The sequence below is a fragment of the Dendropsophus ebraccatus genome, chromosome 13 (assembly GCF_027789765.1).
Source record: "Dendropsophus ebraccatus isolate aDenEbr1 chromosome 13, aDenEbr1.pat, whole genome shotgun sequence".
Taxonomy (NCBI): Eukaryota; Metazoa; Chordata; class Amphibia; order Anura; family Hylidae; genus Dendropsophus; species Dendropsophus ebraccatus.
The window spans coordinates 35,234,042-35,258,139 of NC_091466.1; the positions used below are offsets into that span (position 1 = coordinate 35,234,042).

The 24,098-nt window shown below is 45.5% G+C and overlaps 1 protein-coding gene across 6 annotated transcripts in view; it reads right to left on the reverse strand.

Moving 5' to 3' along the window:
* The window catches only part of LOC138770703 (uncharacterized), a 66,860-nt gene that overhangs the window by 16,507 nt on the left and 26,255 nt on the right, over window positions 1-24,098 (reverse strand). For 4 of the 6 annotated variants that reach the window (XM_069949870.1, XM_069949871.1, XM_069949868.1 and 1 more), the window contains one exon: window positions 20,631-20,682. In XM_069949870.1, the coding sequence (XP_069805971.1) occupies window positions 20,631-20,682 (52 nt within the window). Of the gene's footprint in view, window positions 1-20,550; window positions 20,683-24,098 lie in introns of those variants that run through there. The other 2 variants (XM_069949874.1, XM_069949873.1) reach the window with 2 other exon arrangements.

Here is a 24,098-nt window from a genome sequence, read left to right on the forward strand (position 1 = left end):
CAAGGAAGGGGATGGATGAAGAGAAGAGATGCGGATGGATAGATACACTTTATGGGGGAGATTTATCAAACATAGTGTAAAATTTAGACTGGTGCAAACAGCCCACAGCAACCAATCACAGCTCCTCTTTCATTGTACCAGAGCTGAAAGCTGAGCTGTGATTGGTTGCTATGGGCAGTTTGCACCAGTCTAAATTTTACACCCTTTGATAAAACTCACCCTATGTGTCTACATATGTGTGGTAACCCCAGGATGATGTTGTAGCGGTGGGACGGCCGGTCACTTGCTAGATGGAAGTGTGACGCCACTCCTTGGGGTGGATGGCTGAGATACAGCCGGACCTTATTATGTTGTCACGTGATGCCAGTGCCTTGTGGGCACACAGGTGTGATGGCACGCCTGCTTTAGAGAGTAAGGCTACGTTCACACAGAGCAAAAGGGGCGGATTACGCGAGGAAATATTTCCGCCTGAAATCAACTGACGCTGAATTCCGAGCAGAATATAAGCAGAATGCAAGCAGAATCCCTGCGTATTCAGCTAGGAAAGTGTTCAGCTCGTAATCAGCTCTTGACAAATTCAGCGCGGAGTACTCGAGGAATCCGCGCTGAATCCGCATGCATGCTGAAATTCAGCGAGTATTTGGCAAGTAAACTAGACTATACTAGAATATATACTAGAATCCTCCTCCCCCCTTTTTTCCCCATTTCCGCACTGATTCAGCGCGTAATTTCCGCTTGTATTACGCTTCTATTCCGCGCTGAATACGCGTGTATTCCGCACTGAAACAGAAAATTAGAGCCCCATTGGTTTGTATAGGCTTCCGCTAGTGGAAGAATGAACATGTTCATTCTTCTGGCAGAAAGCGGATTAGTTCAGTGCGGAAATTCCACTGTGTGAACTGCAGAGCAGAATTTCCATTCAACACAATGGAAATTAGCTCTGCAACTATTTTAACGGCTGAAATTTCAGCACTGATTCAGCGCAGAAATTCAGCTGCTTTTGCTCTGTGTGAACGAGCCCTAAGGCCGGTTGTACCCTTTTCCCCTGTGGTCGGTGTCCTGTCGGGTTGCTGCAGGGTCCCTTGGGATAGTGTAGTCACAGGTGTTGTTATCACGGATGGCCAGAGTGGTTTAGTAACCCTCCCGAATAGTGGTAGGACCCACCACCCACAGAAAGGGGAAATGTCCCAAGGTTACGGTGTAAGTGCTGTGCAGGTGGTGGTGAATAATCACAGAATCACAACGTTGCTACCGTTGACTTGGTTTACTAGTTGTTAATGTGCAGCAGGGAATACAACGAATCTTGAGATACACTTGATACAGTTCCAATAAATATACGGACATAGAACCACCAGATCTGTGTGGTAAGTGCTGAGTAGGATGTAGTACAGTTGATAAGGTTGTACTGAAGTAGTAGAGAGGGGAGTGCTGTAGGAGCCTCAACCCAAGTAGTAATGTTCTCTTCCGGGAGGTTGGAGTGCATAGAAGGATACTGGAAAAAGTTGAAGAAGAAGAAACAACCTGTGCCTGTGTATTGACCTTTTCCTATAGTCTTCACAACACCTTTGGCGGAACCGTACCAATGGGTGACACAGGCCCCAGACCCTGCTACCTGGGGTGAGCAGAATGGTTAGGATTTCCTAAGTACAACCGCGCTGCGAGATGGAGTTCACAGACCTTTAGTAACTTTGTTCCACCCGGATCAGTTCCTAGCTCTTTGGCTCTCTTGTGGATTTTGTCCTGCACTGTAGTTACTCTTAGCCCTTGGCGTGGGTTGAGATTATCTGTTGAATAGTCCTCTCTTGAAGGGTTTAACAGTGCATCACACAGCTTGTTTGATGCTTCAAGAAATAGGTTTGTAAGAGGACTCTGTCCCGTGTCCTACCCATGCAGGGTACTGACTAAGATCTGCGACTGTAGAGGGGACCTGTGGAGAGCTATATGAGCTGTGTCCTTTCTTCACCAAAGCTAAGCTAAGACTCCTCCTTCACCCAAGGGACTAACTTCCTAACCAGCGTGTAAGGCACGCTGTGGTTGGGTGGAAAGAGTGCTACAGAAGAGGGGAAAGAAGAGAGGCGATAGGACAGAAGAACGGAAAGATCCTACTGGCTAACAGAATCTGGTACATACACATACAAATAACCATTGAGATACTTCAGCCGTGCAGCTTCCATACTTTAGTTACACAATACAGCGACATCTAGTGGTCATTTCCAGTAATACTGTAGCTGCAAAAAGACCACACAAAAGTACAGACTTTTACAAAGGGTGTGAATAGGAGCAACACTCGTAGTGGGACACCAGATATGCATTAATGTCATGTCAAACATATCAATTATATATATATATTTATATGTACACTGCACATAGTATGTATTATCGTGAAAAGTACCTTAAGTCAGATCATAGCTTCATAAAGGGTGTGGGCTAAACCATGTGGCATCAAAACCAATAATAATATCTTCTGAACACAAAGCAGGACGTTTAGTGGTTTCCTCCATCTCAGAAAACATAAAACTCTTTTTTGGCACCCACACCTCTGCTTCATAGGGGGCTGTAAACATCTTTAAATAGTCACTGTCATTTCAAACAATACTCCTTCATTTGGTTTGTGTGATTTCTAACATTTTGTATATAACTATTTTTTACTAAAAATGACTCCTTAACCCAGAAACACAGCTCTTAAAGTGAATATGCCATCAGGTTCATTCGCTTTAACATTACTCCTGAAAAGAACGGCGCTGGTGCAGGGAAGCCGGTTTTTGAACCACGACCCGGTTCCCCTGTACGGTGCTGTTCTGATCACGGGTATGGGGCTGGGGGCATTCACGGGTATTGCAGCCACAGCTCCTATTGAAGTCAATAGGAGTGGAGGGTGCAATACACCGTCGCTGCAACTGCACAGGGAGCAGAGCCGACTGCAGAGACATAAATGTCCATCCATTATTTTCTCCTCAATAGATCTAATATACACATTTAGTTTCTCCATTCTGTGACCCTGAAGAGCAATATGAAAACTGAATGGTTTTAACTGGTGAAGCTGTGTCAACGTCTCACAAGGCTGTAAGGTTCTTTTCTTGGCTTTCTTGTCCATCCTTCATGATCTCTCTCCTACCTGCAAGCTTGTTCTCAGCAATTCTCTAAGCTGGCTGTCATTTAACAGCTGATTTGAGAGAACCATGAGATGACAGCATGTGAGGCTCCCGTTGCATAGGGGCTGGTCAAATTTGTAACCATTGCATCCCCTACACACCTGATGGCGAACCTATGACACGCGTAGCCATAGACGCTGACACGCGGCCGCCATGTGGCCGCACACAGAAAAGTATGCGGCTGCATGCAAGCTCTAGGGCAGTCCACTGGCCTTACTGTGGGCCCCACCCCACGTATTTCCGCCCCACATACCGCCCGGATGCAGCTACTGTGACGTCACCTGGCACAATAGCTGCGCACGGATGGACGGAGCGGTGCCGCGCTACAGCTTCATCTTGCTCCTGTTTTCAGCCCCGACTTGCTCCTGCCTCCAGTGTTACCACAGCAGTATTGTAAGTGTGTGTGGGGAGGGATGGGGGTCAGGTGGGGTAGTGTGTGTGTGTGTGGAAGGGTCAGGTAGGGTAGTGTATGGAGAGGGATGGGGATCAGGTACGGTAGTGTATGAGGAGGGATGGGGGTCAGGTGGGGTAGTGTGTGTGGAAGGGTCAGGTAGGGTAGAGTATGGGGAGGGATGGAGTTCAGGTAGGGTAGAGTATGGGGAGGGATGTAGGTCAGGTAGGGTAGAGTATGGGGAGGGATGTAGGTCAGGTAGGGTAGTGTATGGGGAGGGATGGGGTCAGGTGGGGTAGTGTATGGGGGTCAGGTGGGGTAGTGTATGGGGAGGGATGGGGGTCAGGTGGGGTAGTGTGTGTGTGTGTGTGTGTGTAGTTTTTAGTTTACTTCCCACAATAATTATTTTTTGGTTTATTAAGTACAGTTATATATTACAATTACATATTTTTGTTATTTAAACTACAAGGAACGCAAAATTATGGTGTTTTTTCTCGAAGTATTACACCATTCGAGTTATACTCATTTTTTCACCGAATGCTGACACCAAGCTCAAAAGATTGCCCATAACTGCCCTACACCATTGTCTGTGTCTACACCTCCAGGTCTTGAGTCTCAGTTCCTGCCTTTGTCTGGTATTTGTTGTGCTACACTCTTGTGTTTATGCCTGACAATCCTGTAACCACATTGCAGTCCTGCCACTGTAACCCTAGTAAAGTGCTGCTGCTGTTACCCATATTCCAGTCCTGCTCCAGTTACCATAGTCCAGTCCTGCTGCAGTTACCATACTCCAGTCCTGCTGCAGTTACCATACCCCAGTCCTGCTGCAGTTACCATACTCCAGTCCTGCTGCAGTTACCATACTCCAGTCCTGCTGCAGTTACCATACTCCAGTCCTGCTGCTGCTATCATAGTCCAGTCCTGCTGCTGTTTCCATAGTCCAGTCTGCTGCTGAGACCCTGTTCCTGCCCTGCCAATGTCACCATTAGAGATGAGCGAACCAGCCGGATTTCTGGTTCGTATGAATCAGAAATCTCTGCGGCTGACTCCCGCTGTCTGCCGGCTCCGTGCAGCGGGTGGATACATCGTAAGGAACGCCTGGAAAACTGGGATACAGCCATTGGCATTGGTTGTATCCCAGTTTCCAGGCGTTCCTTATGAAGTATCAACCCGCTGCACAGAGCTCTGTGCAGCGGGAGTCAGCCGCAGAGATTTCTGATTCATACGAACCAGAAATCCGGCTGGTTCGCTCATCTCTAGTCACCATGTTCCTGTTTTCTGCTTCATTTCCATGTTCCTGCTGACTGTGCTCTTGTTCTGTCATCCTGAGTCTAGCTGTCCATTATTAGATCTCAAGGTTGAAATATTTCATTAGACAATGTAATATTATAGACAATGCCAAACCAGTGGCAGCCCAAAGTTTACAGACTCTGTGACACTGTATTGATTATATGTTCAGCACACACTTTAAAGGACAAGTGCCATGAAAAACTTTTTCCCAGTAATTGAAGCACATTACAAAGTTATATAACTCTGTAATATGCTTCAATCACCTATCTGCCTCCCTTCCCTGTCTTTTCCCCCCTCCACCCCCCACCAGGAAGTGTCCTAACTCACACAGACCTAATTACTGTCGTCACCAGGCAGCTCCTTCTCGTGAGGATGAGTGAACAGCAGGAGGGCTGCTCTAGGTCCTGTTAAAGCAGCCCCCCCCCCCTCCTTGTCAGGTGACTCTGCTTGCTCAGCTTATCTTCTCTAGTGACATGACTCCTTCACTGAGTCCACGGCAGCAGGAGAGAGGGTATGAGGGGAGGGGGGAGCTGCCTATGTGCAGCAGTCAGTCTGAGGGAAGATAAGCAAGTGAGATGTGACAAGTGATGGCTTGCAGTTGTTCAGCCAATGGGAGCTGAGCAAGCCTGTCACCTGACAAGGCAGGGGAGGGGGGAGGCTAGTGTAAAAGGAGAAGGAGCTGAGAGAAGAGCTTGGTGACAGTGACGACAGTAATCAGGTCTGTGTGAGTCAGGACACTTCCTGGTGGGGGGTGGAGGGGGGAAAAGACAGGGAAGGGAGGCAGATAGGTGATTGAAGCACATTACAGAGTTATATAACTTTGTAATGTGCTTCAATTACTGGGAAAAAGTTTTTCATGGCACTTGTCCTTTAATCTTCAGTATTTTATCTGCCAGTCCAAATGTAATAGCATTGCTGTTACAGTATTAACCCCTAGCTTGGTATTGTGACCCCTTGGGATAAATTTACTGAGATACTCCAGGTGCAAAAAAGGTTCTCAAAATGTTGTCTTTTGGCCTGCACAGACTATTTTTAGGCAGCTTAGAGCATATATATTGCCTAAATTTGTCATTTAAAGTATACCCGTCGTTTAATTTTATTTTTTTTGCAGAAATCAATAGTACAGGCGGTTTTAAGAAACGTTATAATTGGGTTTATTAGCCAAAAAATACATTTTTTTTCATGAGAAAGCAGTCTGAACCTCTCCCCCCTGTCTTTATTGTTCTCTATGGAGAGGGGAGGGGTGGAGAGAGATGAGGCACCAAAACAGGACAACAAAGAGTTAATTTACAGCTACATCACTGGACTATCTCCTCTGAAGTCAGCACTGACCTCTCTGACCTCTGAATAGAGGCTTTCACACAGCTCACGCATTGTAATCCTTTGTTCTCTGCTGCCGACTAATCTCCCTCCTTCCCCCTCCCCATTTCATAGAACAGACAGGGCACATCAGATGTAAACAAGATGCGATTTCTTGATAATGAGCAGTGAATGAGAGAGAGAAGGGGGGGGGAGACCTGGGGAAAGTGTATTTAAATGCAGATAATTCCATATTTGCCTAATAAACCCAAATACAAAGTTTCTTAAAATCGCCTGGACTAAACCATAGAATTTACACACAATAGGTTTTACTGCAGTCCAAAGCAAATCCACATGTAATGAATAATGATCAATGGTGAATTTTTGCTTATAAGTGGAAATTTCAGTTCACATCTAAAATCCAGTCTTCTGTTTTTATCCCATACATGATAGATTACAAATAATACTAAATAATACTAATGTCCTTTAACCCCTTGCCTCTAAAGCCTGTTTTGGCCTTAATGACCAGGCTCATTTTTCAAAATCTGACCTGTCTCACTTTATGCGCTTATAGCTCAGTGATGTTTAACGTATGCTAGCGATTCTGAGATTGTTTTTTCGTCACATATGACACTTTATATTAGTAGCAAAATTTGGTCACTACTTTGTGTATTTTTTGTGAAAAACATCAAAATATCATGAAAAATTTGAAAATTTTGCATTTTATGAACTTCTGAAATTCTCTGCTTCTAAAAAAGGAAGTCATAGCACATAAATTAGTTGCTAAATCACATTACCAATATGTCCTATTTATTCTGGCATAATTTGGGAAACATATTTTACTTTTTTAGGGTGTTATGGGGTTTAGAAATTTATTAGCAAATTATCACATTTTGTGAAAATTTCCAAAACTGATTTTTTTTTAGGGACCAGTTCTTTTTTTAAATGGATTTAGAAGGCTTGTATACTGAAAACCCCCATAAGTGACCCCATTTTGGAAACTAGACACCTTAAAGAATTAATCTAGGGGTATAATGAGCATTTTAACCCTACAGGGGCTGGAGGAAAGTATTCACAATTAGGCTTTAAAAAAATTGAAAATTTAAATTTTCAAATAATATATACGTTTAGATTAAAGTTTCTCATTTTCAAAAGGAACATGAGAAAAAAAGCATGCCAAAATTTGTAACGCAGGTTCTCCTGAATACAACGGTACCCCATATGTGGGTGTAAACCACTGTATGGGCACACAGCCGGTCTCAGAAGAGAAGGAGCGCCAATTAGCTTTTTTAATGCAGATTTTGCTGAAGAAGTTTCTGAGCGCCAGGTGCGTTTGCAGCGCTCCTGTAGTGTCCGCAGAAGAGAAACCCCCCAAAAGTCACCCCATTTTGGAAAGTACACCCCTCAAAGAATTCATCTTGGGGTGTGGTGACCATTTTGACCCCACAGGTATTAGAGGAAAGTATTTAAAATTAGACAGTAAAAATGAAAAACTTTAGTTTTTCCAATAATATGTTTGTTTAGTTTTAAATTTCTCAATTTCACAAGGAACATGAGAGAATCCGCACCCCAAAATTTGTAACACAGGTTCTCCTGAGTACAACGGTACCCCATATGTGGGCATAAACCACTGTATGGCCACACAGGAGGGCTCAGAAGGAAGAGAGCGCCAATTAGCATTTTCAGTTCAGATTTTGCTGAAGTAGTTTCTGAGCGCCAGGCGCGTTTGTAGTGCCCCTGTAGTGTCCTCAGAAGAGAACCCCCCCAAAAGTCACCCCATTTTGGAAAGTACACCCCTCAAAGAATTTATCTTGGGGTGTGGTGACCATTTCGACCCCACAGGTATTAGAGGAAAGTATTCAAAATAAGACAGTAAAATTGAAAAACTCGAATTTTTCCAATAATATGTTCGTTTAGTTTGAAATTTCTCAATTTCACTAGGAACAGGGGAGAAGCTGCATGCCCAAATCTGTAACGCAGGTTCTCCTGAGTAGAATGGTACCCCATATGTGGGCATAAACCACTGTATGGGCACCCAGCCGGGCTCAGAAGGGAAGGAGCGCCAATTAGCATTTTCAGTGCAGATTTTTCCGAAGAAGTTTCTGAGCGCCAGGTGCGTTTGCAGCGCCCCTGTAGTGTCAGCAGAATAGAACCCCCCAAAAATGACCACATTTAGGAAAGTACACCCCTAAAAGAATTCATCTTGGGGTGTGGTGACCATTTTGACCCCACAGGTATTAGAGGAAAGTATTTAAAAGTAGAGAGTAAAAAAGAAAAACTCGAATTTTTCCAATAATATGTTTGTTTAGTTTGAAATTTCTCAATTTCACGAGGAACAGGAGAAAAAAAAGTACCCAAAAATTTATAACGCAGGTTCTCGTGAGTAGAACGGTACCCCATATGTGGGCATAAACCACTCTATGGGCACACAGCAGGGCTCAGAAGGGAAGGAGCGCCAATTAGCATTTTCAGTGCAGATTTTGCTGAAGAAGTTTCTGAGCGCCAGGTGCGTTTGCAGAGCCCCTGTAGTGCCAGCGGAGTAAAATTCCGCCATAAGTCACCCCATTTTGGAAAGTACACCCCTCAAAGAATTCATCTTGGGGTGTGGTGACCATTTTGACCCCACAGGTATTAGAGGAAAGTATTCAAAAGTAGACAGTAAAAATGAAAAACTCGAATTTTTCCAATAATATGTTCCTTTAGTTGGAAATTTCTAAATTTCACGAGGAACAGGAGAGAAAATGTACCACAAAATCTGTAACGCAGGTTCTCCTGAGTAGAACGGTACCTCATATGTGGGCATAAACCCCTGTATGGGCACACAGCGGGGCTCAGAAGGAAGGGCGCGCCAATTTGCTGGAGCAAAACCGCAGCTAGAAACAGTTATTAGAATAGTGCAGTTACTAAAATACAATAAAAAAATTAGATTACAGGTAATGTGGGGTGGTTACAAGTAATCTGGAGGTGGTTACGGGTAATCTGCGGTGGTTACAGACAATCTGGGGTGGTTACAGGTAACCTGCTGTGGTTACGGCCAACGTGGGGTGGTTACGGACAATCTGGGTTGGTTACGGATAAACTGAAGTGCTTATATGTAATTTGGGTTGTTTACGGCAATCTAGAGGGGGTCTTTGGCAATTTGGGGTGGTTAGAGGCAGTGTGCGGTGGTTAGAGGCAACGTGCGGTGGTCAGTGCCAATGTGTGGCGGTCAGTGGCAATGTGCGGTGGTCAGTGGCAACGTGCGGCCGTCAGTGGCAATGTGCGGCCGTCAGTGGCAACGTGGGGTGGTCAGTGGCAACGTGCGGTGGTCAGTGGCCACGTGCGGTGGTCAGTGGCAACGTGCGGTGGTTACGTGTAATCTGGCGTGATTACGGGCAACCTAGGGCGGTTAGGGGCAACGTGCAGTGGTTACGGGTAATCTGGTGTGATTACAGGCAACTTGGGGCGGTTAGGGGCAACGTGCAGTGGTTACGGGTAATCTGGTGTGATTACAGGCAACTTGGGGCGGTTAGGGGCAACGTGCGGTGGTTACGTGCAATCTTGCGTGATTACGTGCAATCTGGCATGATTACGGGCAACGTCTGGTGGTTACGGGGAACGTGCGGTGGTTACGGGCAACAGGCGGTGGTTACAGGCAACGTGCGGTGGTTACGGGCAACGTGCGGTGGTTACGTGTAATCTGGCGTGGTTACGGGTAATCTGGTGTGATTACAGGCAACCTGGGGCGGTTAGGGGCAACGTGCGGTGGTTACGGGCAACGTGCGGTTGTTACAGGCAACATGCGGTGGTTACGTGCAATCTGGCGTGATTATGGGCAATGTGCGGTGGTTACGGGCAACGTGCGGTGGTTACGGGCAACGTGCGGTGGTTACGTGTAATCTGGCGTGATTACGGGCAACCTGGGGTGGTTACGGGTAATCTGTTGTGATTACATGCAACCTGGGGCGGTTAGGGGCAACGTGCGGTGGTTAGGGGCAACGTGCGGTTGTTATGGGCAATCTGGCGTGATTACGGGCAATGTGCGGTGGTTACGGGCAATGTGCGGTGGTTACGGGCAATGTGCGGTGGTTACGGGCAACGTGCGGTGGTTACGAGCAATGTGTGGTTGTTACGGGCAACGTGTGGTGGTTACGGGCAATATGCGGTTGTTACGGGCAACGTGCGGTGGTTACGTGCAACTTGGGGGGCGACACTGTATCACTTTTTATCCCCTGTCACCAATGATTTATGGTGACAGGGGATAAAAAGTGCCGGCAGCACTGGGAACAGGCGATCAGCGGTATATAGTATATACCGCCGATCGCCTGTTCCGGGACCCCCCAGGGGGGTCCCCGATCACTGCCCCATGCTCTCCGCTACCTCCGGTGGTGGAGAGCATGGGGCTTTGATCATTTTTTCATTTCCATCCCTGCGAACAAACATCGTTTGTTCGCAGGGATGGGGGCGGCCATCTTGGATTTGATGGCCGCCCGGGGAGGGAGCGGGTTAGTGATCGGGACACTAGGGGGGCTGATCTGGGGTCTGATTATTACATTTTCATCTCCCCCCACCGTGGATTCACGGTGGGGGGAGATGAAAGCTGTCGGCGGCGCCGGTACCGGAGATTACCGTTATAACGTTGATAGCTGCGATCTCCGGTACCGGCGGCAGGGGAAGGGGGGCCAGGGGACACAGTGACAGTGGCGGTGGGAGGAGGCAACGTGCTGCAGCCTCCTCCCGCCGTCCGATCGGCGGCAAACATGACATCTCCCCCATAGACGCTGCGGTCGCATTGACCGCGGCGTTTATGGGGTTAACTGCCCGGGGGGAGCGCGGCTCCCCTCCGGGCAGAGGCAGCGGGAGGATGTGGTGTGATACTGCCTCCTCCCGCTGCCCGATCTCACTTACCAACAGCGGGGGGAGGCAGGAACAACATGACGTTTGGGGAACGTCATGTTGCATTAACTACCTACTTTACATGACGTTCCCCAAACGGCAAGGGGTTAATAATAAATGTAATAATGTCCTGTAATAATAAATCTAATAATAAAATAATGTCATGTAGTAATAAATGTTGCTTTACACTTTTATTTTCATTTCTGCTTGCTTGACTCTGTGGTCAGAGGTGTTACATCCTGTGATGACCTGAGTGGAAAAAAAAGTGCAAACATTTAACGCTACAAATCAGGCTTTTGTAACTGTAAAAAGACAGCAAGATACTCGAAAACTGAGTATACTATTCATGGATACTGGGCCGGGAGTGAAGCAGTGGAGGCAGGCTGGCCCGCCCCCAGTGGGTGGAAACCCCCCCCCCTCTATAACGTGGCTCCATTGATTCTATTGGAGCTGCGTCATAGAGGAGAGGGGGTCTTCTTCTACTGAGGGTGGGCCGGCCCGCCTCCAGTGCTTCACCCCTGGCCTGTTACCCGTAAATAGAACGGCACCATACACGGGAACCGGGCTACGGTTCAAAAATACCCGTTCTATACTTTGGCAATGCTCCAAGCAAATGTACCTGATGGTACATCCGCTTTAACATTACAAACAAATTAATGTGCCCATCGCATTACACACATAAAGATAGATCTTACATCCTATCAGATGCTCTCCCTATGGTAATAGATAAAAACCTTTATGCACTGATGTTTCTGTACATTATGGATTCCTCATCCATTACATTCAGCTGGAGTTATCATCTAGCAGCATTTTAGAATACTAAGAAAAAAGGTGCTTTCCATTCAGTAGGCATGTACTAAGGTAGCGCCCAGACATAATTTTTTAGGTGCATATATGCTATAAAAATAATAAAATACCGGTGAAAGTGTCCCCTAGTATAATACACTTATTTATTGTAAGTATGCTTATGTGCAGTACGTAAACATATATATTGAATATAAAAACAGCTAATGTCTCCATAGTGTAGTGAGTGAGTGCACCAATCATAATTAATCAATAAGCAGAATCTAACCCCCTATCACCATCATAAGATCTAACAATAGGCATGTATATAAAGAATTGTACACTTGGAATAGAGTATAAAGACCATCCTCAAAAGATCCAAAATAGAGGGGAAGGTGTGTGAGAGAAGAGGACAAGAGGATGCGAATGGCTGAAACACAATTTGGATTTTTGAAGATGGTCTTTCTATTCCAGTCATGTCAAACTCTGGCCCGCGGTGCCATTATTTTTGGCCCATATTATAATCTTGTAGGCCACAGGCAGTTTTAAGCCTGCAGCCTAGGAGTATGTGAGCTGCGTCCCGACGCCTGCAGCACAGTGACGTCATCATGCATGTCCTGCGCTGGGCGCCTCCTATGTCCAAGCTAATAGGACCTGTCACCCATGGACGGCCCCTCAAACCCACCCTACCCCTGTATACAACCCCCCATACTTGGAATGAGAAGATGAGTGGGTGGCCATATCTCCACAGCGGGACCGGCATCCGGAGCGGGATGGGCAGGATGGGGTAAGTATGGGGGCTGTATTCAGGGGTAGGGTGGGTTCGGTTGACCATCCACGGGTGACAGGTTCCCTTTAACAACTCTGTTCTAGGGGCTGGCTTCTATATAAGAGTCTACTGGGGGAGGGCTGGCTACTATATGAGAGTCTACTGGGGGAGGGCTGGCTACTATATAAGAGACTATGAGGAGGACTGGCTACTATATTAGAGACTATGAGGGAGGGGTGGCTACTATATGAGACTATTAGGGAGGGCTGGCTACTATATAAGAGACTATGGGGGAGGGCTGGCTACTATATGAGATTGTTGGGGAGGGCTGGCTACTATATAAGACTATGGGGAGGGCTGCCTACTATAAGAGACTATTGGGGAGGGCTGGCTACTATATAAGAGACTATGGGGGAGGGCTGTCTACTATATGAGACTATTGGTGAGGGCTGGCTACTATATAAGAGACTATGGGGGAGGGCTGGCTACTATATGAGACTATTGGTGAGGGCTGGCTACTATATAAGAGACTATGGGGGAGGGCTGGCTACTATATGAGATTGTTGGGGAGGGCTGCCTACTATATGAGACTATTGGGGAGGGCTGGCTACTATACGAGACTACAGGGAAGGGGTGGATACTATATGAGACTATTGGGGAGGGTTGGCTACTATATGGGACTACAGGGGGGGGCTAGCTACTATATGGGACTCTTGAGGGGCTGACTACTATTTGGGCACTATTGGGAGGGCTAGCTAATATGTGGGGCAATTTTGGTTGGGTTGGCTACTAGATGGGACAATATTGGGGGGTTGGCTGGTTTCATTATATCATAGCAATTTATCATAGTGCACAGCTTTGGGAGACACACACCACTGAAAGTACCAGGAACACCACATGCTGCTCTGACAGTGCAAGGACCGCGGCATTCGCACTTCAATAATTATCAAGGTTGGCCCGCAACTTTGTCCAATTTTTTTAATTTTGGCCCACTGTGTATTTGAGTTTGACACCCCTGTTCTATTCTATTCTAAGTGTACAATTCACTATGCACATGCCTATTGTTGCATCTTATGTCCTATGATGAGAAACTGGTGCAGGCCTACGTTGTTTTAGGGTACAAACCCACTTGACGTATTTGCTGCGTGAATCAGTCTTAAAAATAAGCAGGCAACACGCAGGTTGGCTTTATACAATTGTTCTGCGTTAAAATACGCAATTGCGTATTTTTGAAGCGTGAAGCTTGTTGTTAGCAAAGCATCAGTTGTTAACAACCTGTGCGAAAAACGCATGTAGCTTCATGCTTCAAAAATACGCAACTGCGTATTTTAACGCAGAACAATTGTATAAAGCCAACCTGCGTTTTGCCTGCTTATTTTTAAGACTGATTCACGCAGCAAATACGTCAAGTGGGTTTGTACCCGTAGACTAAATAGTAAATGCCCCCCTATATGTCCTTGATTTACTTCACATTTTTATCAGAAGGAATATTCTGTACTATATGTAATATATATGGAATATATTAATCTCTGTTTTTCCCTTTTAGGCCTCTTTCATAAATCCGCTTATTACAAATCCGGACAGAATGCAGACCCATTCATTTCTATGGAACCATACACACATAAGTGTTACGAGTCCTTGTTGGGGCCAAGATCCGTGCCGCAAATAAAAAAAAACAGGCAATCCATTATACGGGGTGCAGGGAAGACTGACATGAAGAGAGACCGGTTAGAAATTCTTCTTCTTTTAAATGGTTTTGATTGTGTATTGTAACTCTTTGTGATTACAGCTTGTTTTTGCATAATAAAAATCTTCATCTGCAGCTAATGCTATTTGCGTGTGCTTTTCTCTTTATTTGGTTATTGGTTTGGGCTGAAGACACTCTAGGGGTAGATGAAGACTGTTTAGTTCTATTAATATAGACTGAAAGTTGATATTCCAATTATAGCCACAAGATGTCCCCATATTCCTGCCAACCATTCTGCTTAGGTTTCTGTGCAAAAGTCTGCTGGTGCTGGCAATGTGTGACATAAGTAGCAGTATAGCCTTTAAAGGAGAACTCCGAGCATAATGTCAATCAAGGCATAACTACCTGTCCTTGTGCCCCCGCAGCACAGCTACACACCTCACGGCTCCTGACAATCTCTATGATCTTTTGAACCTGTAAGTCACGACCCAGCTCAGAAATGCCCGCTTAGCCAGTCACTTTTGCAGTCACTGAGCGGGTATTTTCTGCTGAGTTAGCCGGGAAAAACAGGAGACCTCCTGTGAGTGGTGGTGCTACAGATGCAGGTGCACTGGGACAGGTAAGTATTCTTTGATTGTTATGTTCCCACCACCCCCTGCCCTCCATGATTTTTTAAATTATTCCCAGAGTTCTCTATTATTACACTGCCCTAGTTGCGCTGTACTCTAAGGGTACTATACACGGGCTGATGAAGGCCCGATAATAAATGTAAACGAGTGCCAATTTGCTAGATCGCATTTGCATTTACTGGGCCTATTACATGACCTGATAATCGTTTAACAAGGGCTGCCCGGGTCCGCGTGCTTCAGCTTTAGAGCGGCCTGTCTGAAAGGGAACAGTGCCAGCAATGTAGCTGAACTTCTCCACCAGGGCCTATGTATGCAGGGGAGCAGTGCAGCAGTTGCCCGTAGCAACCAATCAGATTGCTATACCAACAAATCAGATCGCTTCTTTAAAATTTTAACTAGCCTCTGAAAAATAAAAGCTGGAAGTGCCTAACTAAGGATTACACTGTATATTGCCTCCAAGCGCTATCTTGTGGTAAAAGAGGATATTACACCTCAATTGCTGGAGAAAAAGTCAGTTTGGAGTTAGGATATCTTTCTTAGCCCCAACACAACAAATTACTTTGTCAGATTAATGCAATAACACAATCCTGATTACATTGTTATATCTGTATATTATATAAAGGCCAAAAAACGTGGAGTAAATGGAGTCTTAGATGGTCCTGATATCTTTAGTATAGTGTAATATTTAGAAGTAAGTGAATTTCTCACTTACAGATGTGTGGTATATGTGATGACATCAGTGTAGGGCAGATGACATCACAATGGTGTGATGATGTCAAAGTCCTATACACAGAATATAGTGTGTGTTGGGCAGCTTTAGTTGTTCATTTCTTGCTGTTGCTCTTAGCTTCAAAGAGGATGGATTTGGCTAGTCTCAGACTGTTGTTTTTTGCTATCTTACTCATATACACTGCACATAGTAAGTGATATTCAATATTTTAAATATATTGTACATACAGTAGTGGGGAATTTATCAATGTTTTTTGTGTAGGTTTTGGTATAAATTGCCAGAAACTTTTAAGCAACCACTTGTGTTCTGTTAAATATATGACTTTTCCTGTGTCTTGTGCAAAACGATCTATAGCATTGTACTTTTTTATATAGATTTTCTGGTCATTGATAAATTCTTTTTCACTAAATAATTTTTCAAGATGACAAATGTTCCCTTTTATGATATAAACACTGTTCATCATACATAGAGGTAACATTATAACTTTATTCTATGGGATTTCACGTTCATCTGCCTAAGGCCACGACTACACTATGACTTTTTATAAAGCTATAAAATTGAATTTACCTATTGAGCGATGGGTGAAGTTTGAAGGATTACACACAGCACAATGTACTGCTTTGGACTGCAGCTATATCCCAATAGTAAAAATCAATCATGTAGCCCTGGCCTAATAGTCTCTTCACCTTTATGTTTGCGCTCATCTTGCCTTCCATCCCATAGTTTACCATCTAGTAATAATTCTACACTATTCTGTGTATATGTCTGCATGGCAGCAGATTAGGGAGGTTCTTCTCTTCTATAAGAAAGTGTGTATATGAAGTAAGGACGCAACAATGGACAACACTCATGTTTTATTGAACTTCACTTATTTTTCTAGGTGCAGAAAACGATGAGAAGGAAGGACTGACACCGGGTAGGAAAGGTAAGTTATCCCTGTATTACAGATACAGCACAAATACCACATGGACGGGAAATCGTTAAAGCCTGGACGCCACTTTCCTGTATATAAAAGTTGCACATTTTTAACATGACTTACTTTTTAGCTCCTTTCACCACTCCCAAAACTAATATGTATATAGAGATTAGCACAAAGGACTGTGCTCCGCAGTCCACTATAATTCACGACTATAACTTAAACCACAATGCAGAATACATTAGGGGTCAGAGCTGCTATAGATTTTACCTGCCGGTGTGTGGACAATGAAAGATGTGCTGCCTAATAAAAGACCCCTTAACAGCAAGCACCTTCCTCCCCCATAGACTTTTTACAGATGACACTGAGGAGTGAAGACCCTTAACACTTACCAGTAATAAGTCCCATTTGTCTAATCTATATAACAATACTTTATAGTAAGTGCAATTTCATCTGAATTATTTCTCTTTCTTTCTTTAACAGATCAAGACGACCCATTCGCCACCCTGAGGTTCGTCCTCATATGGGTGATGTTTGGTTTCATCATTCTGGGTGCTCTTTACCATGGGTAAGTTGCTGAGAGATATTATATTGTATTATATTGTACCATCAGGGATGTCATTATGCCCAGATACCTGCAGCTTGGTGCACTGGGAGGCCAGATATACGCTGCCAATTCTCTTATAGTCTCCTCCCGCTGAGCACAGGACTGTATGCCTATTTAGCCTAATAGGCGGAAAGACATGGCAAGCCTCTGTTAGGCCCCAGCTACCATGCCAGCCATTGTACTAACAATTACATTTGCAGGGTGTCGATGGGTGGCAGAGGAAGCTTCCTTTCCCAGTCTAACCACCTAGATGCCATGGTCACCATTGCCTGCGGCATACAGGGGGTTACTCTGCCAGGATATGAGGTTCTCTGATGTATATAACTATGTGACATATATATGATTTATTTGCATAGATTTTACTTTCTATAAGTGTATATGAAAGCCAATAGAAATGTATAACTAAATAATGTTTCTGCATGATAGAAAAGTCCATTGGTATATTCAGCTCTATAACTGCCCCCATAAGACCGAGGAGGACCATGAAGAACTGGAATCAGTTGAAGTACATTCACCTGGTAAGAACTTGGGACATGGGAATAATCTTGTGCAGCAGCGATAACTTTTATACTTTTTCCTTCATAAGTTATTCTTGAGTATTTAGCTTGTGGAATGAATAGGATTTTGTTGATAATTTGAGGGCAGTCATTTTTATGTGGTTATGTATTTGGGATGGGGGTGTGACAGTACAGGCAGTGTCATAATAAAAAAGGGGGGGGGGGGGCACACCAAAAAAAGAGTAAAAAGCTTGCATTCACAATGTATGTTTTCCTAAATAAAATGGTATTCTTCTGTCTTGCCTTCCCAGTTGCTGACGCGGATTGCTCATCGACCACTTATTGTTTGCCGCATGCCCCTGACCCGGATTGATCCCTGACCACCGATTGTTTGCTGCCTACCCCCGACCAGGACTGTTCCCTCACCACTGAATGTTTGCCGCCTGCCCTGACTTCCTGACTGTTTATGACACTGAAAGAACTCTGCCTGCCCTGACCTTTGCCTGCCTGACTATGCTATTTGCCTTCTCCTTTTCTACTGTGCTTTGGAGTCATCATATAACAACCCCACAGGTGTGGACCCATTTTTTCACCTACCCGTAGAGATGATGGCTGGCCAGGCAGGTGTGGCGGGACAATTGCAGGAGAGTCAGCACAGTCCATAGTAGCAGCGTGAAGAAGATCCAGCAGGTGGCGCTGATTAGCAGGAGCGGATGCAGCAGAAACAACAGTGTTAGGATTAGCCAAGCTGATAAAGTTCAGATTGAAAAAGATGGAGGAATTCTGGTAGCTGCTCAAGCCAGTTACAGGAGGTACAGCAGAGCTGAGTGAGTTCACGTAGCAGCTATATCCAGAAGCAGGCGGAGCAGCTGAGCCAAGCGTAGCCATGACGGAAGCATCAGGAGACTTATCAGCAGAGGAAGCTGAGGAAGATGGAGCAGAGAATGTGACCCGGCAGCAGTGAGCGCCATCATTACTTGTATGAGATTACTCTGTGATTAAAAAAAATAAAAAAAACTGCTTATCAAACATGTTGGAGAGAAATATCTGTAAAATACACAATACACTACACAATCTACCCATAAACCAGATAAGAAAGAAAAAACAAACATGGTTTTACACTCCCTGGACATCTATCACATGCCCTACCATTGAGCGATGATTCAAAGGAAGACCAGATATCCCATCTTGAGGAACCTGCTACCCTACCAAGACAAATCTTCACGTTCTAACAAATTTGGGTCCCTGTCAGCAATTCCATTCCTCTGACACCATCGCCTCTCTGTGCCTGACTGTACCCTCAGTGACACCATCACCTCTCTGTGCCTGACTGTACCCTCAGTGACACCATCACCTCTCTGTGCCTGACTGTACCCTCAGTGACACCATCACCTCTCTGTGCCTGACTTTACCCTCAGTGACACCATTGCCTCTCTGTGCCTGACTGTACCCTCAGTGACACCATCGCCTCTCTGTGCCTGGCTGTACCCTCAGTGACACCATCACCTCTCTGTGCCTGACTTTACCCTCAGTGACACCATTGCCTCTCTGTGCCTGACTGTACCCTCAGTGACACCATCGCCTCTCTGTGCCTGGCTGTACCCTCAGTGACAGCATCACCTCTCTGTGCCTGACTGTACCCTCAGTGACACCATCGCCTCTCTGTTCCTGACTGTACCCTCAGTGACACCATTACCTCTCTGTGCCTGACTGTACCCTCAGTGACACCATTACCTCTCTGTGCCTGACTGTACCCTCAGTGACACCATCACCTCTCTGTGCCTGACTGTACCCTCAGTGACACCATCACCTCTCTGTGCCTGACTGTACCCTCAGTGACAGCATCACCTCTCTGTGCCTGACTGTACCCTCAGTGACACCATCGCCTCCCTGTGCCTCACTGTACCCTCAGTGACACCATCACCTCTCTGTGCCTGACTGTACCCTCAGTGACACCATCACCTCTCTGTGCCTGACTGTACCCTCAGTGACACCATCACCTCTCTGTGCCTGACTGTACCCTCAGTGACACCATTACCTCTCTGTGCCTGACTGTACCCTCAGTGACACCATCACCTCTCTGTGCCTGACTGTACCCTCAGTGACACCATCGCCTCTCTGTGCCTGACTGTACCCTCAGTGACAGCATCACCTCTCTGTGCCTGACTGTACCCTCAGTGACACCATCGCCTCTCTGTGCCTGACTGTACCCTCAGTGACACCATCGCCTCTCTGTGCCTGACTGTACCCTCAGTGACACCATCACCTCTCTGTGCCTGACTGTACCCTCAGTGACACCATTGCCTCTCTGTGCCTGACTGTACCCTCAGTGGCTGTAACTTTCCAGAGACATTGGATACTGGGTCTTATAAAAAAAAAACAGTAGAAGGACTGCACAATGTGTGTCAGGGTGGTGGCATCCCGGAGCATCCATCTCCCAGTGTCTGTACCTTATAGGTAATTATATTGATTATACTGCAGGTATTACAGGCTATATATGGACAATAGCAATATATATGGAGACCAGGAGGCACGAGCACTTTAGGACATGTATGCCCGTCTTCTTTCCTTCATGCTGATCATGTGTTGTATATTATTGGCATTTTATGATCACATTGTATACCAGGCTTCCCGGACATCCACCATTTTTTTTTAATGTGTGATTCATGTTTTTAACTTTTGTGATTTATTTCTCAATAAAAAAAAATTTGTGCTACATTTTTCTTAATCTTTTGTGCTTGTAAATAGCTTATAAAAGGCTCTTACATAAAACATGGACGCTGGGATTAGGGGACAATATACTGTATGTACACAGGTTAGCAGCTGGCTCAGTGATAGGAAACAGAGGATGGAACAAGGATGGGATCAAGGTTAGTATTGGGACCTTCCATTTAAAGGGAAACCAGCAGGTTAGTAGCATCTTACCTTCATCCTCAGCACCTTGTGCGCTATAGGGAGATCTCAGCATCGTAGATGCCTCTAACCTGCTTTAACAAGTTTATTACCTTGTAGGGGGACCGTAGCATAGCATATCCTTACTGAAGATGATACCAAGCGCTGTAAAGAAACCAACACAGAAAATGTTATCCCATTATGGTGGGTTTCACATGTACCGCACCACAGCGTATTTACACTGAGTTCCATAGCTAAATCTGTTCCGATGCTCTGTAGTGTCATTTCCTATGAATCTACATTCTCACAGTGGTTTTTCATTCTGCTGTGAGAATGTAGCCCCTGGCCACTTAAATGGGTTATCCAGCAAAAATCTTTCTCTTTCAAATCAACTGGTTTCAAGTTATATAGATTTGTAATTTACTTCTATTTAAAAATGTCAAGTCTTTCCATACTTATCAGATGCTGTATGTCCTGCAGGAAATGTTGTTTTCCCTGTCGTCCCATAGGCAGCACAACAGCAGGGCCGGCCTTAGGGTAGATGGCGCCCTGTGCGAAACTTTCTTTTGCCCCCCCCCCCCCCGCCTCTGTTGATACTCCCTTAGGCTGGGTTCACACTACGTATATTTGAGGCTGTATAGCAACCAAAACAAGGAGTGCATTGAAAACACAGAAAGGCTATGTTCACATAATGTTGTAATTGAGTGGATGGCCGCCATTTAATGGCAAATATTTGCTGTTATTTTAAAACAACGGCTGTTATATTGAAATAATGGCAGTTATTTACCGTTATATGACGGCCATCCACTCAATTTCAACATTGTGTGAACAGAGCCCTTCTGTGTTTTCAATCCACTCCTGGTTTTGGTTGCTATGAGGACCTGACTTGAGGACCAAATACTGCTTGAAATGTACGTAGTGTGAACATAGCCTTAATAGTGACAGACTAAATCTTACAGCCTCCCACCCCTCCAGACCACCCCCACAGAAAAACCATAAACGAGATGGGAGGCTGTAAGATTTAGATATGATAGACTAAATCCAACTACAACCCCCCCCTCCCCCAAATAACAATTCGGCCAATAACACCTCAGATATCAGGGTATGCTGGGGGTAGTAGTTATGCACTGTTTCAGCTATGAGGGTATACTGGGGCAGTAGTTATGCACTATTTCGGCTGTTGGGGTATGCTGGGGGTAGTAGTTATGCAGTTTCATCTGTTGGGGTATGCTGGGGGTAGTATCTACCTATCTATCTATCTATTCTTTCTATCTTTATGTACACTTACAACATAGTATATGCAATTGCGAAAACCTAGTGATCTAAAATTTTTACTTGAAAAAAAACTACTTTCATTTATTTGCAAGTATATCAACAGGGTTTTATACAGATCATTCTATAGATGAATATAGTATATACAGATATACAGTATGCCTTTAATAGATAGATAGATAGATAGATAGATAGATAGATAGATGATAGATAGATGTGGCGGGTGCTCAGGAGATAAGTCCTTAGGCCAAGGATTCCGCAAGTAGAAGATGGAGAGTCCACAGCACACCAGCTCAAGTGGTAAAAAAGTGAGTTTTATTCCAAAGATGGTGAACAAAACAGATGCAACGTTTCAACAACCTCTCGTTGTCGATGCTTGAGAAAGACAACGAGAGGTTGTTGAAACGTTGCATCTGTTTTGTTCACCATCTTTGGAATAAAACTCACTTTTTTACCACTTGAGCTGGTGTGCTGTGGACTCTCCATCTAGATAGATAGATAGATATATAGATAGATGGGAGATAGATAGATAGATAGGAGATAGATAGATAGATAGGGGATAGATAGATAGATAGATAGATAATAAACACGTTTGGTTGAACTATACTCTTCAGCGTGCTGCGGTTTTCTCCATTGGATATTACCCTGTACATTTGGTCGCTGGTACTTACCGCTTGGCACCACTGCATTACTGTCTCGAGTGCTGCATTCACTTTGTTAAATTAGATAGAGAGATAGATAGATGATAAATAGATAGATAGATGATAAATAGATAGATGGAAAGAGGTAGATGGGAGGGAGGATAAAGAGCTAGACAGAGGAGAGAGAAGAAGCATCAGGCTTACAGCAGGGGCACAGGATGCTGGACACTGCAGGAATTGCGTAGGAGGAGGGAGGAGGCACGAGGCTGGGCAGAGGTCACAGGTCACCACATTGATGCTACTGTGCTACTGAGAACAGCTGACACACACAGCTGATGACACTCCAGTTCAGCAGGCCATTGTGGCAAAGAGTAAGTATCCCACCTGCGGTTGGTGCTGGGGGCGGGGCTTGTCGGCGGGGGCGGGGCTTACCGGGACGTACCCGTAACGTTAATTTGCCAGGTCCCCAGCCCGTCTGGCTTCAGAAGCGCCCAGCTAGGGGGGGGTGCTCTGGCAGATAGACAGAGCGTCTCTCTGCCAGACCAGTTATCTGTGCAGCTGACTGTCTGCCAGAGCACCCCCCAGCTGGCCAGGAGTGATGCGTCCTGTGCACAGGTCGCACACCCCAAAGGCCGGCCCTGCACAACAGATGGGGTGTTTCCGCCCCTGTGAACCTGCAGGACGTAGGAATATTTTAATGAACTTATTGACTTGCTCCTCCCCCGGTATATATGACCATTACTCCCCACCCACTGTGAGTTATTTTTCATCCTTGGACCCGCAGGTGTACATCCAAGGACAGGATTTCTAAGTACTGGATGCGTCCGTTTGGGTGCTTGCTTTAACCCCTTAACGACAAAGGGCGTAAATTTACGCCCTATCACCAGTAAGGGGGTTCAGAACAGGGTCGCACGGCGACCCCGCTCTGAGCCGCGATCCCGTCCCGGGTGCTGCACGTAGCCCGGGACCGCGGCTATTAGCAGGCACGGTCCGTTCGCCGTGCCCGCTAATCAGGTAATCAGACAGCTGCATCCGATTACCGGATGCAGCACTTCCCTGGTGTCTAGTGGCGGAGATCACCCCCCCCCCGGGACATTGTAGCGGGACCGCATCACAAGACAATGGCATGCACGTATACCGCAGGTATCCGCATGGATAGGCAGATTACTTAGCTTTGGTGATTATAGATGGACAAGTGGTGTTAATCCAGAGATAGAATTCCAGTGGGCCACATTGTACAATGTAGAGGACAGAATCTGAATGTAATCAATGCAGACAGAAAGGTATAATAAGGATCCCCATTCGCATCTGAACACTGGTCTTGCTAAAACAAATGAGATTAAATCATACGATACCTCCAAGTGACCGACTGTGGATGAATCTAGTCGATGCCCATGTGATGAACACGGCTGTTTAAATATCCGCATGCCGTCCCCACTTCCGGGTATGACGGCGAGTCACATGACCGGAAGGTGTATGCAGTATAGCATTGGAACGCAATCTGCGCTCCAACTGGTCAAGATGGCTGCGGGTCAGGTGACTACAGTCACATGCGCTCAACTTCCGAGATGTCTAGATTGTATTCATCTGTCCCGCGATGCGCATGCGTGGTCGAGTGGCGGAGTGAAATGCATTTTGCGCTCCACAATGGTTGATACGGAAAGCAGT